This window comes from Cyprinodon tularosa, unplaced genomic scaffold (genome assembly GCF_016077235.1).
Source record: "Cyprinodon tularosa strain WSP-4 unplaced genomic scaffold, ASM1607723v1 ctg733, whole genome shotgun sequence".
In the NCBI taxonomy this organism is placed as follows: Eukaryota; Metazoa; Chordata; class Actinopteri; order Cyprinodontiformes; family Cyprinodontidae; genus Cyprinodon; species Cyprinodon tularosa.
This window is the reverse complement of record NW_024039489.1, coordinates 37,753-52,181: the sequence shown is the minus strand read 5'-3', so window position 1 is coordinate 52,181 and position 14,429 is coordinate 37,753. Positions and strand designations below refer to the sequence as shown.

At 39.8% G+C, this 14,429-nt stretch overlaps 1 protein-coding gene across 1 annotated transcript; it reads right to left on the bottom strand.

Annotated features, from left to right (window-relative positions):
• Nucleotides 1-5,036: 5,036 nt before the first annotated feature.
• ndufs8a (NADH:ubiquinone oxidoreductase core subunit S8a) lies at nucleotides 5,037-13,097 on the bottom strand. Its single transcript, XM_038269642.1, has 8 exons — nucleotides 12,989-13,097; nucleotides 10,792-10,847; nucleotides 10,626-10,685; nucleotides 9,190-9,279; nucleotides 8,919-9,027; nucleotides 8,749-8,812; nucleotides 8,364-8,492; nucleotides 5,037-5,740 (listed from the first exon to the last, which is right to left on the bottom strand). Exons 2-8 carry the CDS (start codon nucleotides 10,832-10,834, stop codon nucleotides 5,609-5,611), a joined length of 627 nt encoding a protein of 208 aa, XP_038125570.1. The 5' UTR covers nucleotides 10,835-10,847; nucleotides 12,989-13,097; the 3' UTR covers nucleotides 5,037-5,608.
• Nucleotides 13,098-14,429: the final 1,332 nt, after the last annotated feature.

The following is a 14,429-nucleotide window of genomic DNA, read 5'->3' as shown; positions in this document are numbered from 1 at the left end:
TAGTTCCTTTGAAAGGTCAACTTATTTTATCCACCAGAAATATTCAGGTGAATACACATAGTAACATAAATTAGGAATTTATATAATTGTTTAAGTGGATTTAATATAAATCTAGATGAATGAATAACTATTAGTCACAAAACTTGCAAAGTGACAACTGTGTTGAAACACTGCATTTACACATACAGAACAGAACAGCAGCAATATAGCAGAATCCACCAGCTTGCTTTCTTTTTCTTTCCTTTCTTCTGCTCTTCATGCGCCCAAACCTCCCTGGTTTATTGATATTGAACCCCACCTCAAGGTTATTACTGGATCTGGGCCCTCTGAAGGCTAAATATTCACAAAAAGCTACAAAACTTTACAGTAAAAATGAACTTCCAGAAGAAACTGAAAGAAACAGTTTTTTTCTGGCCCAAAAAAGACCATGGAAAAATCCTGGAAAAAACTTTCAACCCTGATTTAAGCATTTAAAGACGTATGTTTTTAATGTGTAAACTATCGACATCTGGCTTTCTGAAAGTCCTGCAGTACGACCGGAAAATTGTGCAAACGTGTTTATGTCTGCTCAATGCACCTGGTACAAGGATTCTATTAGGACTTAAAATTTTCTAAGCAAAGATCTGCACACTATCAGGATGGACACTTGGTGTTTATTAACTTATTTTATCACGATCAAATGTTTTTTGGTCTTTTTTGATAGAGGTGTAAATTTAAATTGACTCTGACATCTGATTGGTTATCCTATAAAGCAACACAATTGCAGACCAATTACCTTGTCCATAATAATGTTAGCCCCTCCTTCTTTTTCAAAGATAGGTTCTGTCTCGTCTGAATCTAAAAGCAGACATTTAAAGGCATCTAGTTGTTTTTATCTCTTTGAGACGTGCATGTTGTTAATTTAAAGGGTTCGTTTTATCAGGATTTATGAACAAATACAGCTGAGTATCATCTGCTTGGAGTAACAGTAGAAATATATCGTGTCTTTGCAGCATATACAGTATATATTGATGGAAATTGGCCAAAACCTTACAAGTAACCCTGGAGTTGGAAGAAAATTAGTCGTTAACATGAACAAACCTAAATCTGTTGGACAATTGCATCGACTCATTGACTCTTCAGCAATCCCTCACACTAAGCATGCTTGTAGCGACAGTGGAGAGGAAAAACTCCAGCAGAGGTAATACTTTTGATAACTCACGAAGAACACAGTTCAGGTTCTATTGGTACCTTAGATGCTGCCTCACAGACTGATTAGTAGTTTGTCATATTCTGAAGGATGGCTATGATTTTACTTTTAATTTAATTTATCTCTAAAATAATTACTCCTGGTAATTACTATTACTGACAGCTGGGAGAAAGGACCTCCTTTCATGCAATTTAATATAAACAATAGATTATTTTCCCAGGTCTTTTAGGTCTGCTCTGTCTTATTCTATTACATTTTCTAGCGATGTGTTTTAAGGTATGCAGTTCTGAAATAAACCATGCACTAAGCCCCCCCCACCTCTTTTTTGTGAGAGGAGGTACATTATCTAATGCCACACACAATCAGAAATAACAATTTAGACAGCATCATCAGATTTTGATAGGGAGAAATTAGATTGCTGCCTTCGGCTGTTATTTTAATGATAATGAGAAAAACCAGAAATAGGAGTGATTCTATAATAACAGTTTTTACAACATCGTTGGATAATGATCTATTATAATAATGTTTTCTATCCTGGGTGAACAGCTTATTGATCGAAAATGCTCAGAAAGGACAGGGTTATAGTGGCATACATGGTAGCTGTATTAGTGTTTGAGCAAAGCCAGCTGAGTATCATTAAAGGCCACATTTGAACCTGTCACTTTCAGAGTAATAACAAATGTTTAAATCTCCTACTTTATCAATCTCATCAGTCTTTAACACTAAATCAGATAGGATTAAAAGCAGAGCTAAAAATAATACTAAGGACCTGGTGGATGATACAAAATAACAAACTCAAATAGTTTTAGTACTTTGTTATCTGAATGTGTAAAATGAAGATAAAAATAAGCAATTGGCCTGGGACTAATCAATAGATCAGATTGAAAGATGGTTGCTACTTCTCCTTCTTGCCAAATATTTCTGAGAATGTAAACATTTTGATAATACTTATATAATGATAATACTAATTCACACGGTCCTCTTGCTGCAGGCAGGTTTCTGTAAGACAAAATCTGATCATCACAAAACACGACAAAAACTATCCAGAAATAAGTGAACGTGTCCTAAATAAAGTGTATTTAGCCTTGATGTGAGTAAGTAAATGGAGCCTAGGTGGAAGTTCAACTGAATAAACTGATTGCTCTCCTACATCCACCTGCAACACAGCCAATCAGCTTTGAACGACGCCTCCACAAAAGCCAGTCAGCATCCAAATTTCGTCTTAAAAGGCCTCCGATCCGCAACTCACCTGCTACCTACAGGGGCGGAGCTAGATGGGGGCCGGGGGTGGCCATGGCCACCCTTAGCCAATCATTGGCCCCCCCTACCATTTTTTCCCTCTAATTTCAATTCAATTCAATTCAGTTTATTTATATAGAGCCAAATTCACAACACATGTCATCTCAAGGCACTTTACAGTTCAACCAGATCATACAGTCAAATTGATACAAAGTTTTCTATCTAAGGAAAACCAGTTGATTGCATCGACTCAAATACAATCCCTCACACTAAGCATGCTTGTAGCGACAGTGGAGAGGAAAAACTCCCTTTTAACAGGAAGAAACCTCCAGCAGAACCAGGCTCAGTGTGAGCGGCCATTTGCTGAGGCCGACTGGGGTTCAAGGAGACAGAAGCAGAGATACAGAAAGCAGCTGTAAAAGGCGGCCCCGTCCAGGAAACACGCAGCCAGGCAGACTAGCTCCAAGGCAGCTCCCATGCCAGAGGACGAAGAGAGCCATACTGGAACCTGAAATATCCTCCTTATTTTTCTTTTAAAACAGCAAATTTAAATCCATGTCAATAGCAGGTAAAAGAGATGGATGAGGCAATGATCTAATAACTGTTTTACTGAAGTTTATTTGAGATAATTCAAGATATTTTATAGTACTATCTTAGGAATGTTGACAAAATAACCGTAAGAGTTGTTTGATTTTCCTGATTGTGTTTTTATTTATTTATGTATTTTTTTTTCATCTAACCGGATGTAGTATTTGGAACGAATGCTTACATATTAATGAACTGTAAAACATATGAACCTGAAAGGGAAAAATTGAGAAGAGTAGTTGAAATGACAGGCCAAGAATGGAGTCTTAAAGGATTATTGGGAAATAAAGGAAATATAAAGGATGTTTATAGATTAAGGAAAGCATTATTTAGTTATCTTCAGAATGCAAAATTAAAAAATAGAATTTAATAGATGTAAAACAATGTTGCTACACACTCATGAACAGTAGGTGGCGGTATGCACCTTGAAGTTGCTTGCGAACCGCCATGATAGAAAAGAAGAAGAAGGAAGGAATGCTTTCATTGGATGAAAAGAAGCTGGGTGTGATTGGCTGATGGTATGGTTCATTTACATACATTGCTGAAGTTGCGAGCGCAGAGAGTCGAGCGAGCGGAGAAACAGCCGAGCGCACAGCTGGTGTTGAGCGCGGAGAGAGAGCAGGAGAGCAAGCGCGAGCAGAGACGGATTCGAGCACGCGCAGAGATGAAACTGAGCGCGAGAACAGTGTGTTGAGAGGGTTTTTCAGAGTTGAGCGCGCGCCAGACCGGTTTTGCGCGCGCGCGTGTTGTCTCACTGCACGCTCGGATTGGTTCCTGCGCGCTCAAACCGATGGCACAAATATCTCTCCATACAGTGCAGATTGACTGTGAGGTTCTGGCGCCTATCTGCTTTTGGCCACCCCTCAGTGTACGATGGTTATTACCTGGCCACTCTTATTAACATTTTCTGGCTACGCCTTTGGCTACCTGTGCGCATGCAGTGGTTGTGCTATGTGACTTCATTCACATAACACCGTTTCAACCCTCCTCCACCATCGTAGCTAAAGCTTCATCAGAGCGTCATTCCTCTTGGACTCTTACTGCGTTCTGTGTCTCCTCTCAACTGGTCTGGCAGGAGAATGCCATGTTGAGTTTGGTTCTGCCAGAGGTTTCTTCCAAATGGGGAGTTTTTCCTCTCCACTGTCGCTTCATGCTTGCTCATCATGGACAGGTTCTCTCAACCTGTGTTATCCAACTGGACTTCCATCTTCCAGGTCCCTGAGTGAAGCTCTAGCATCAGCTCACGCAGTCCTCTGGATCTCCCCATAAAGCTCAGCATACCGTGTCTCTAACCAGCAGTCTACAGACTGACCAACTTCATCTATCTCCACTCCACCACCAGTTTCAGGCCTGGGGGGTCTGAGCGCCAAGGACTAATTAATTGTATCAATAAATTTCTTCTAATTGTCTTTTCTCTCTGTGTGAGTTTTCCAGATTGAAATAAGATCTGCCAATGGAATTTGATTTCTTTATCTTAAAAATTCGATATGCACTTGAAATAAGACAACTGTTTCTGTTTTTCCTTCTTTTAAGTTTACATTTTTCTATTTGCAAAGTGTCTCATTTACCTCAATTTAAAAAAAGCACTAATTTAGATTTCCATTTTTTTTATAAAGTCATTGATCAACACATTATTTGAAGTTATTTTAATGTGAAATCTACATTTATTTTTTTTAACTTGATGTACAGTTGGAATTGTAAGCGCTTTAGAAGTTTTCATGATTTGCTCTTTTAAACGTAGAGGTCTGATTTGGTAAGAATGGCTAATGGGTGGGTAATAGAAAGGAAGCTGTGTTGAGTTATGACTCTGCCTCCTGGTCTGGACCCTGGGCTACCAAGCCTCTATGAGGACCAATAAATTGGTCAGATTCCACCAGATTTGCCACTCATCAATGTAGCTAATGTTTTTAAGGTACAAACCAGACAAGCAGTGTTAGAGGGGCACAAAGTCCCACATTATTTCAACAATTACATTTATGTTCTCAACATAAAAATACTTTATTTCCAAACACAATGAAAGATCTCATTTATTGTTTTTATTCAAAGTTTATTTGCTTCAAGGTGAAAACAGTTTGAAGACCCTTTAGTGAAATCTATTGAGCAGCAAGTTCAACCTTTTTTCTTGACATTTAGATCCAATAATGACTTCTGAAAGTGAAGAAATGAAGAATCCTTCTGTCCAGTCAGCAGATGTTTCTCCACAGCACTGATTGATACTACTGTACCTTGACGAACTTCAGAGCATCATGACTGCTGCAATTACATTAATCATATTGAAACAATCTAAATTTAAATGCAGGAACGACACGTCTTATGATTCCCCAGAAAACCCGTACAGGTTCATGACAAGCCTCCAAATCACACTGAGTAAAGTAGTCTGATACAGAGACAGATTCAAGATGACAAAATGAAACTAAAATTTAAATGTTGACGTTTTAATAAGGCTTATCTTGTTAACAAAAGCTCCTTTCAACAAACCTGAATCCATCCTGAAGCACATAGACCATAGCTGAGAGTGTATTCTTACAGTATGTACAGAAACAACATGTGTCACGTTTTAAAGTCTTCCCCTGGAACGTAGGCGGCGTGCCGCGTCTATCGATAGAGGTAATCGGCTTGTATGTTGGCGGCGATCTCAGCCTCCCATTTATCTCCGTTGTTCAGCAGCTTCTCTTTGTTGTAGAGCAGCTCTTCGTGGGTTTCAGTGGAAAACTCAAAGTTCGGACCCTGAGAAAAGGAGGAGATTTGGGATGAAAGGAACGTTTACCAAACTGCTCTCCACTCAGGGTAATTACACTTCTTAGCTAGTGGTGGGTCCCTGTTGCTAAACACTCAACCTGGACTATTAAAGACACCACAACCATCCATTCATTTTGACAGAGTCTTTTAACCCGTTATCTCTCTGATTTCAGAGACCATCTGAGCATCTTAAAGAAAATTTTAATTATGCAGAAAAGCTGTGAACAGTTTGGAGTTTAGAGGTTTGATGAACAGTTTTTAGCTGTTATTCTACCTTAAAGCATCCTTGTCACCTAAAATACTAAAAACCAGGTGCTCATGTAACAATAATCATGAAACCGAGCCTGAAAGAGCAGCTGCACTGGGTGAGCTCAGCATCGCCATCTGCTGGCAGCTTTAGTTCCCTCCTCAGGGAACATCCAGGTTAATTATGTATTCAAAGCGCTACTTTCCTCTTAACCCGTTAAGCCCGGCGGGTCGGGTACAGGGCCCAACTGACACCTGCTCATGTTTATCTATTTATAGAAATGTCCAAACCACAGTCACATGGTGTTTCATCCACACGCCTTTCAAAGGGGGCTTTAAAACATTTTAACCATTTCTTTATGAGTACTTTTTATTTTATTGCTGTGCAAACAAATAAAATGAGATTTAAAATTCCACTTGACATGTGTGGCTCTGCGGGAGAAATGCAACAGCAGGTGTTCATTTTTAGCCTCCTTTTAGTCTTGCAAAGGCTCAGACTTTCCAAAGGGGGGTCGGACGTCATTGTGCGACCATTTCAGATGATGTAACCGGCATGTGTTACATTAGCTTCCTGTTATTCTCCTTTTCTATTCAGTTTGGTGATATTATTGGTAAATTTCAATGAAACAACGGCTAAATCTTAGGAGCAGAGGCTTTCCCTTATGCAAAAGGTCTCTAATAATATAAATCAACATATTTGTCTGACCAGGTTTCCTTTTATGAGTGAAAAAAATGCATTTTTACACTTTTGTCAATGTGCAAAAGTGCTCTTCCGCCTAGCTCACCGCCCACTAAAACCTTTGTGAAACAAACATGCTTAAATTTATTCAGCCCACATTGATTTAGAGTCAAGATGTGGATCTATAAAGTCTGATGGTTCATCCCGGGTTTGAAATGGGCTTTCATAGTTTTTTACAGGTTTATTTTGGAAAACAAATTGGTGAGGCTAAATATTTTTCATTTTGTATTAGTTTAATCACCAATAAATCATAAATGGTTACATTTAAAATAGTGATTCCACCTGAAAACTATTCCTCAATGCCTTTCTGTCACAAAAATACAACCAATTATATTTCCAATTTATAGTTTGTGAGCCGTACTTGCTTTAATCCACATGTCATTTCTGGCAGAATTTGCTCCTAAGACCGTTACAGCTTAAGGGGTTAAGCCTTTAATAATATTTGCACATTTTCTTACTAAATCTTGTCCTTTTCCTCTTTCCTTTCACTCCTCTGCTGGGAAAAAGAAATCCTTGTTTAGTCATGGTGTGTGGGAACAATATAGTAGCTCTGAACAACACTGTTCTATCATGATAAATAAAGATACCGACTGCATTTACAACAGCGCTGAAACAATTAATCTGATTAATCGATTATTGAAATAATCCTCAACTATTTTAGCAATCGATTAATTGTTAACTTGAGTATAGAGACTCTAAAACATGCCTTTAGCTGACAGAGCGACCCACTTTGAGCAGGAATTATAAAATTCTCTGTCAATATGCTCTATTCAGAACTCCTCAAGTGGAAAAGTCTCAGTTCACCTGGTTTAATTTCGTAAAAAGTCTTCTTTAATTCACCTTTTGCTATCCGATAATTAATCGATTTGGAAAAAATTATCGACATATTAATTGATTTGCACAGTAATCGTTAATTAAATTAATTTAATAAAAATTATAACTTTAATAACCAAGTTCAGGCATCTGTTGATGGAATTCCTGGCAGTCTTTCTGAGGCTTTTATTTGTTGTTATAATGTATTTTTTGTTTATGATGCTATAAAATGATATTGTATCAACCAAAATAAAAAGGTTTAGGCCACATTGTCCAGGCCTAATACTCGTACTCGGTTGAAAGCAATTCAGATCTGTAATCCAAACTGCAGGCACCAGGATAATAAAAGTGTTTTTCCAGCAGGTTTCTACATTTTAAGTTCATTTAGGCTTTAATAAACTGATTCAGAGAAGTGATCATAGTGCTCAGCATCAGCAGTGCTGTGTCTGTCTCCCTGCCAGCTCCCAGATCAGCTTCTCTGATTGGTTGATGCGGCGCGTCGAGCAGAAAAGTTACATTTTTCCATCTCTAGCATCTGCTGCTTGAGCAGCGCCTCAGATGCTCAGAAGCTCGTGAGGCGCTGCTTCAGCTGCTCAAAACTCGCTGCAGAACCTTTTGCTGCGCCTTGATGTGTGTCAATCATTGACTTTGTAAACCTGCTGCTTCAGCAGCGTGCGGTCTGAACGTAGCATTAGCTGCAGCTCTACCAGGGTTCCTGCTCACGTCTGGGATCCTTCCAACAAGCCTACAGGCTGCTGTGGTGCAGCTGATACAGCCTGGACAGAGATGGATAATGGAAGCAGATGTACACACCTCCACGATGGCATCCACAGGACACGCCTCCTGACAGAACCCACAGTAGATGCACTTGGTCATGTCGATGTCGTAGCGAGTCGTCCTCCTGCTTCCGTCAGCGCGAGTCTCTGCTTCAATGGTGATGGCCTGGAAACCAGACGAAGAGGAGGAATGTGGTCACTGCGGGGGTTTACAGAGAGGATGGGAGCTCCTCTGGTCCCATTCAATCTCATGATCAGAACCATCAGAGCTGCTTCTTCCTTTAAAGATGGAAGTTTACATCCTTCATCTTTGAGATCCGAGGTAACGGGCTTTTTCTTGACTTTCTGACTCAAAATATACTTTGTTTTTCTCTGTAACCTAAAGCCAGCAGAGCAGCAGGTACCTGTTGGTTCAGGCTTACCTGGGCGGGGCAGATGGCCTCACAGAGTTTGCAGGCGATGCAGCGCTCCTCTCCTGACGGGTACCTGCCACACAGCATCAAACACTTTCCTGATAATCAGATATCAGCTACAGGAACAGAAACTGTCCTGCTGGTTGGTAGGTGAAGCTGCTGTAGAGGACGGCTCCTACCTGCGCAGAGCGTGTTCCCCTCTGAAGCGCGGCGACAGGGGCCCCTTTTCAAACGGGTAGTTGATGGTGGCCGGTTCTCTGAACAGGTAGCTCATGGTCATCCCCAGACCTGAAAGCAAACAGGTCGGCTGTGAGGAGGAAACCGCTTTCCACGGAAAGGATGAAGAAGAAAGAAAACGTAGCGTCCGCTCCGTTTCCACCTGGATCTAATAAACTGTCACCACTGACTGATTGACTGATGACGGTTTAGGTAAAGGAAGCGTGGGCTGACCTCTGATCAGTTCCGTCCACAGCAGCGTCTGTGCAGCCCGGTCTGTGATGGACTTCAGGTCTGTCGGGATCTCCTGGGCGTTCACATACTCTGCACACAAACGATCAGGATCAATGAGAGTCGATGACATCACAAACTGAGAGCTCAATGACACGTGTGTTCATGGGTGTGTGCTCCTGTTTTGGTATCAGACTGAGGACCTTTTTCTCTGACTTCACCATCAAACTAACGACCACACTGGAAAAACAATCTACAAATAAGTAGAAAAGTCTTAAATTGAGTGTATTTACCCTTAATAATAAGATTTAATAGAAGAGAAAAATCCTTTTATTGTTCCACGCTGGGGACATTTTGTGACAATAAGCCAGGGTATGCCACTCTAACATACCGTGAGACTAATTACCTTCGTTTTAATGAGGCGGATGCTAACTGTGATGTAGCTCTCTGTTTATAGTGTAATCCGGTATTCGGTGTGGCTAGCAGAGCTTTAAACAGGTGTTTAAATGAGCCTGTTTAGGTCAGAACTAAAGGAATTTATATTTACAAACAGAAACAGAAAGTTCTTTCAACATCCTTGCCGCCATTATCCCCACATCCTTTGTCTTCGCTCTGCACACGAACGTCATGCGGAGTGCTTGTATGTTGTGTTAATCAATGAGAACTGCTCTACATCCACCTCTACTCCGCCGCAGGTCACCATCCACAGACGGAGAGGATGTACAACATATGAAGCAGAGATTTTTTTTTTGCTCCAGTCCTTTGGAAGCCGGCCAGGTCAATATACAGAAATGCATTCGCACCAAACAGGAAAAAGAATGTGAAGAAGATCCGGTTTGTCAAATTAAAATACGGTAACGACAGATCGGTAGCTACAAATTAGAGCATAATTCTTATATATTCCCAAAAACTAAGAGCCTTAAATTAAATGATAGGATGCAAACTATTGATACCTCAACATATCAGGAAGCAGTTCTAATCTTTATCAAACTATTTATTTTATACCGAGAAGCTTAAAAGTTTAAATTAATTCAGTCACAACAACTTCCAAGAGGGCAACTTCAAAACAAATTTGTTATTGCAGGAATGGAAGAAGAGAAGCTGCACATACGCTGGATGCTGATTTTTTTTAATATGTCATATTAAATAAGACTTTGGTCTCTGGGTTATTTCCACTAATTCTACTCTAGCATGCCTCCCATCTGGCATCATTCTGTTGCAAACTCAGGTAACCCTCAGCCTAAGCGCCCTCTGGTGGGCGGCTGCAATATTACTCACTGAGAAACAGAAAAATCCCTTTGAAAAGAATAAGAATGGAAATCAGCACACAGTCCTCAGTAGGTCACTAAAACATGGAAATGTGTGAGGACCCGAAATAAATGAGGATAAACACATGGAGCTATGGCTACTGGTCTTACTGGAACTGAGCCGGTACTTACTGAACCCAGTCCTCGGTGCAGACACACTGAAGGACCTCAGCTGGCCTGCAGCCAAAGTGCCTGCAGATAAATTAAAAATAAAGTTAATAAAAAGCCAATTCTGTGTTTTATGATGCAATTCTAAAACCAGTAACTCTAACAAAAAGAAATGTTGTGAAACTCCTACCTGTCCTGGAGACGGAGTAAAGATACCGAAAGCTTGCAGCCATCAGGACGTTAGAGCTGAAATCAGAAACACAGAATAAAGACATCTGTTATAGTCTCTGAGCCCAGAGGAAAATCATTACATCATACAGTCAGACAATTTTCCTCTTCTGATCTGATTCAGAGCTGAATCCGGATCTCTGTAGATGCTGATCGCAATCATCTGTCTGCTTTTATGATCTGCTGATTTTTTAAGAGGCTGTTTTTAACTTTCCTCTGAAGGCAGGAATGAAACGTATGAAGAAGCTACATTTATCATCTATCTGAGGAAAAGCATGCTGAAAATCTACTGAGACTCAGGAAGTCACCACAGCATGACGTCTCTGACAGAGCAAAGCATAGAGATAGTCTGAGTAGATCTGCTCTTATGGATCAGCTTCATTGTCACCAATAATAGATCTATAAAGTTCTTCTATATCAGGATTAGGGCTAAAAACAATCAATTAGTTTATTCCATTATGGAAATAATCATCAACCAATTTAGCAATCGGTTAATCATTAACCGGATTATAGAGACTCTAAAACCTTCAGCTGATAGATTGAACTGCTTAGAGCAGCAAATATACCAAGATTTTAAAAATATGTAAATATTTTGCATTTGAGATAAAAAATAAAAGGTTTCGTCTTTTCGTAACATTACGAGAATAAAGTCGTAAGATTAAGAAAATGAAGTCGTAACATTATGAGAATGAAGTCTTAAGATTACGAGAATAAAGTCGTAACATTATTAGAATAAAGTCATAAAATTAGGAGAATTAAGTTGTAATATTAAGAGAAAAAAGTCACAATGAGAATAGTCATAAAATTACGAGAATAAGGTTGTAATATTAAGAGATTTAAGTCCTAAAATTACAAGAAACAAGTTGTATTTTATGACAACTCCTACAAGAAGCACTTTGTTCCCTAAAATGAGGTATGTGGAGCATCATGTGAAGTTATACTTTGGCTCTGGTTTGACAAATCAGGAAATCTTTTAGCAGCAGCTTTAAACTAGGCAGGATGTCAAAGTGGACTCTGATTGGTGGAGCTGGTCGGCCGTCATCTGCTGGACGGAGCTCCAAGCTTTCTTTCTGAAACGGGGTGTTGTATGATGACTTTATTCTCATAATATTACAACTTTACTCTCGTAATTTTATGACTTTATTCTCGAAATAGAAAAAATTAATCTCTAGCCTGCCCCTAATCAAGCTTTTTCTGCTATAGTATGGTGTATTACATGGTGAGCGGATCTGAGCAAAATGTGCAGTACTGGAATTCACCAGGTAGTGGCAGCATGAGTAGGAAAGCAGCCTGTAGCATTCCACGCAGAAGAAGTCACCTCTAGCTGTTGCTAAACAGACTGATGTCCCAGTGTAACCATTTCAGCCAGCTGAAATAAATTTCCCCCTCTCATAACTCTGGTAAATAAGGAGCAAATGCTTCCAAAAATCACAGCATTTAATGTTGATGAAGAGGGAAATAAACACAGTTAAAGACTTGCAGGTGAATTCATTTCTCCCCATGTTATGGAGGGGGAATTGTTATGTGTGATAGCATGTTGTATACCAGAAATGTCCTTAATCCAGTAATCTGTCATATTTTACATTAGAACTGGATTAAGCAGAAAGTCTACCCTCAGGGCCCCTGATCTCCTAGAATCCTAGATCCGCCCCTGGTTGAAGCCTTTTTGAATTTTAACATTTTTGGTTAAATCTCTAAATTAAGAAAAACATTAGGGAAGAATTAGGTTTTTAAATGATTAAAACATCTGGTCTGAAACATTAGCAGTCAGCAGGTCTTTGCTATTAACAGATGAAAGATTTGGTGAAATAATTGACCATTAAAGGCTGATTTCACTCCTTTCTGAGGACCAACAAGCAGACCTCTGCTCTCACCGAGCCTCCAGGAGACTCTAACCTGGATAACACCGGACTAAACACTCACAGAGCTCAGATTGTTTCACCTCTAACCTCCGTTTTTCTGAGAATAAACCAACAAATGTCCGCTGCAGTTGCTGCTGCTGCTGTCAAGGACGTCTGAATAAAGGTCGCTGCAATCAAAGCCAGATTAAAAAATAATCCCGAAGCTTCAAACATGAACTAAATGAAAGGTTCACCGCCGCAGAATATAACAGCAGTGGAAAATAAATACTAGAGCGGCTTTTAAAATCTCTAACTTACCGAAATGTGACAACAACCGGTTACAAGAGGGGAGACAGCGAACAGCGGAAGTTACACAACATGACCGCTTCCTCTGCGTCGATGGCTCACATTGGTTTGTATATACCGCCACCTGGTGGACGAAGGTAGGAAAGGCAACCGTGCATTAAGACAGAAATACAGTAGTGTTACTGTGGCGCTGGGAGCCGGGTTCAAGTCCCGGCTAGTGCAGCATATTTACAGGTTGCACCCCACTGTTGCCCCTCATAGGGCCATCGATTCTGTTACATTTTGGGGAATGTTGGCCTGCTGGTTAGATGTGCTGAGATCCTCACAGCCTCCACTCTGGCTCTCTGAGAAAGACCCTTAACCAAGGGTGTAACCTTAATGGAAGTTGGTGAGGACACTCAGGTGGAGGCTGATGGATCTACTGTACAGCTACTTAACTTGAACGTTTTTATTAGGTTTTAGTATTTTCCAAAAATGAGCTCAAAGATATATTTATTGAATGCTTTCCAATTGTTGAGAACACAAGAGAATGATAATGCACTGATATTTATTTAAAGATAGTTAGAACCTTTTAGTGCATTACATTATTGTGCCCAAAAACATTAACATATAAAAAAAAAAATAATAATAATAATGAATAGCAGCCAATTCCAATGCCAAAATGAGTATATCATACATCCCTAGAAGTACAATTAAAATTTCATCCATAAAAATATTGATATGCTTAATTTTAAATATAACATAGCACATTTTTCCTTTTAAGCTTCCTAGTAAATCTGTTTCACCTTTAAATCTGCAGCTCTCCCTACTTCTCTTTGTGCTCTGTTCAAAAAGATTTGTGAACCTCTTTACTAATATAAAGATGCCAGAAAATAAATGTCAAGATAGGTAGAAGCACAATAAGAAAACATTTTAAAGGGAAATGGCAGGGTTTTTTTTACATTGGCCCCTTGATTATACGTTATTACATCATGTTCTACTCACTCATACGAGTTTTGTGTCATTTGGCGCCATTCTTAGGTTATAGTGCAAAGACTCAAAGGCAACATTGCATTGTGTATTTCCTGGACGGGGCCGCCTTTTACAGCTGCTTTTTCTATCTATGCTTCTTTTTCTATGTCTGCTTCTGTCTCCTTGAACCCCAGTCGGCCTCAGCAGATGGCCGCTCACACTGAGCCTGGTTCTGCTGGAGGTTTCTTCCTGTTAAAAGGGAGTTTTTCCTCTCCACTGTCGCTACGAGCATGCTTAGTGTGAGGGATTGCTGAAGAGTCAATGAGTCGATGCAATCAGCTGGTTTTCCTTAGAGAGAAAACTGAATCAATCTGACTGGATGACCTGGTGAACTGTAAAGTGGCTTGAGATGACGTGTGTTATGAATTGGCGCTATAGAAATAAACTGAATTGAATTGTTAGACCAATATTAGAGCAGAATACATGTAAATATTTCTCTCAT

What these genes read in the sequence shown, in the direction of transcription:
- ndufs8a (XM_038269642.1), bottom strand. Translation starts at nt 10,834, where the DNA reads ATGGCTGCAAGCTTTCGGTATCTTTACTCCGTCTCCAGGACAG. An exon ending in TTACTCCGTCTCCAGGACAG is followed by an intron (nt 10,686 to 10,791) that starts GTAGGAGTTTCA and finishes ATTTATCTGCAG; the next exon opens with GCACTTTGGCTGCAGGCCAG. An exon ending in AGGCCATCTGCCCCGCCCAG is followed by an intron (nt 8,493 to 8,748) that starts GTAAGCCTGAAC and finishes TCTGGTTTCCAG; the next exon opens with GCCATCACCATTGAAGCAGA.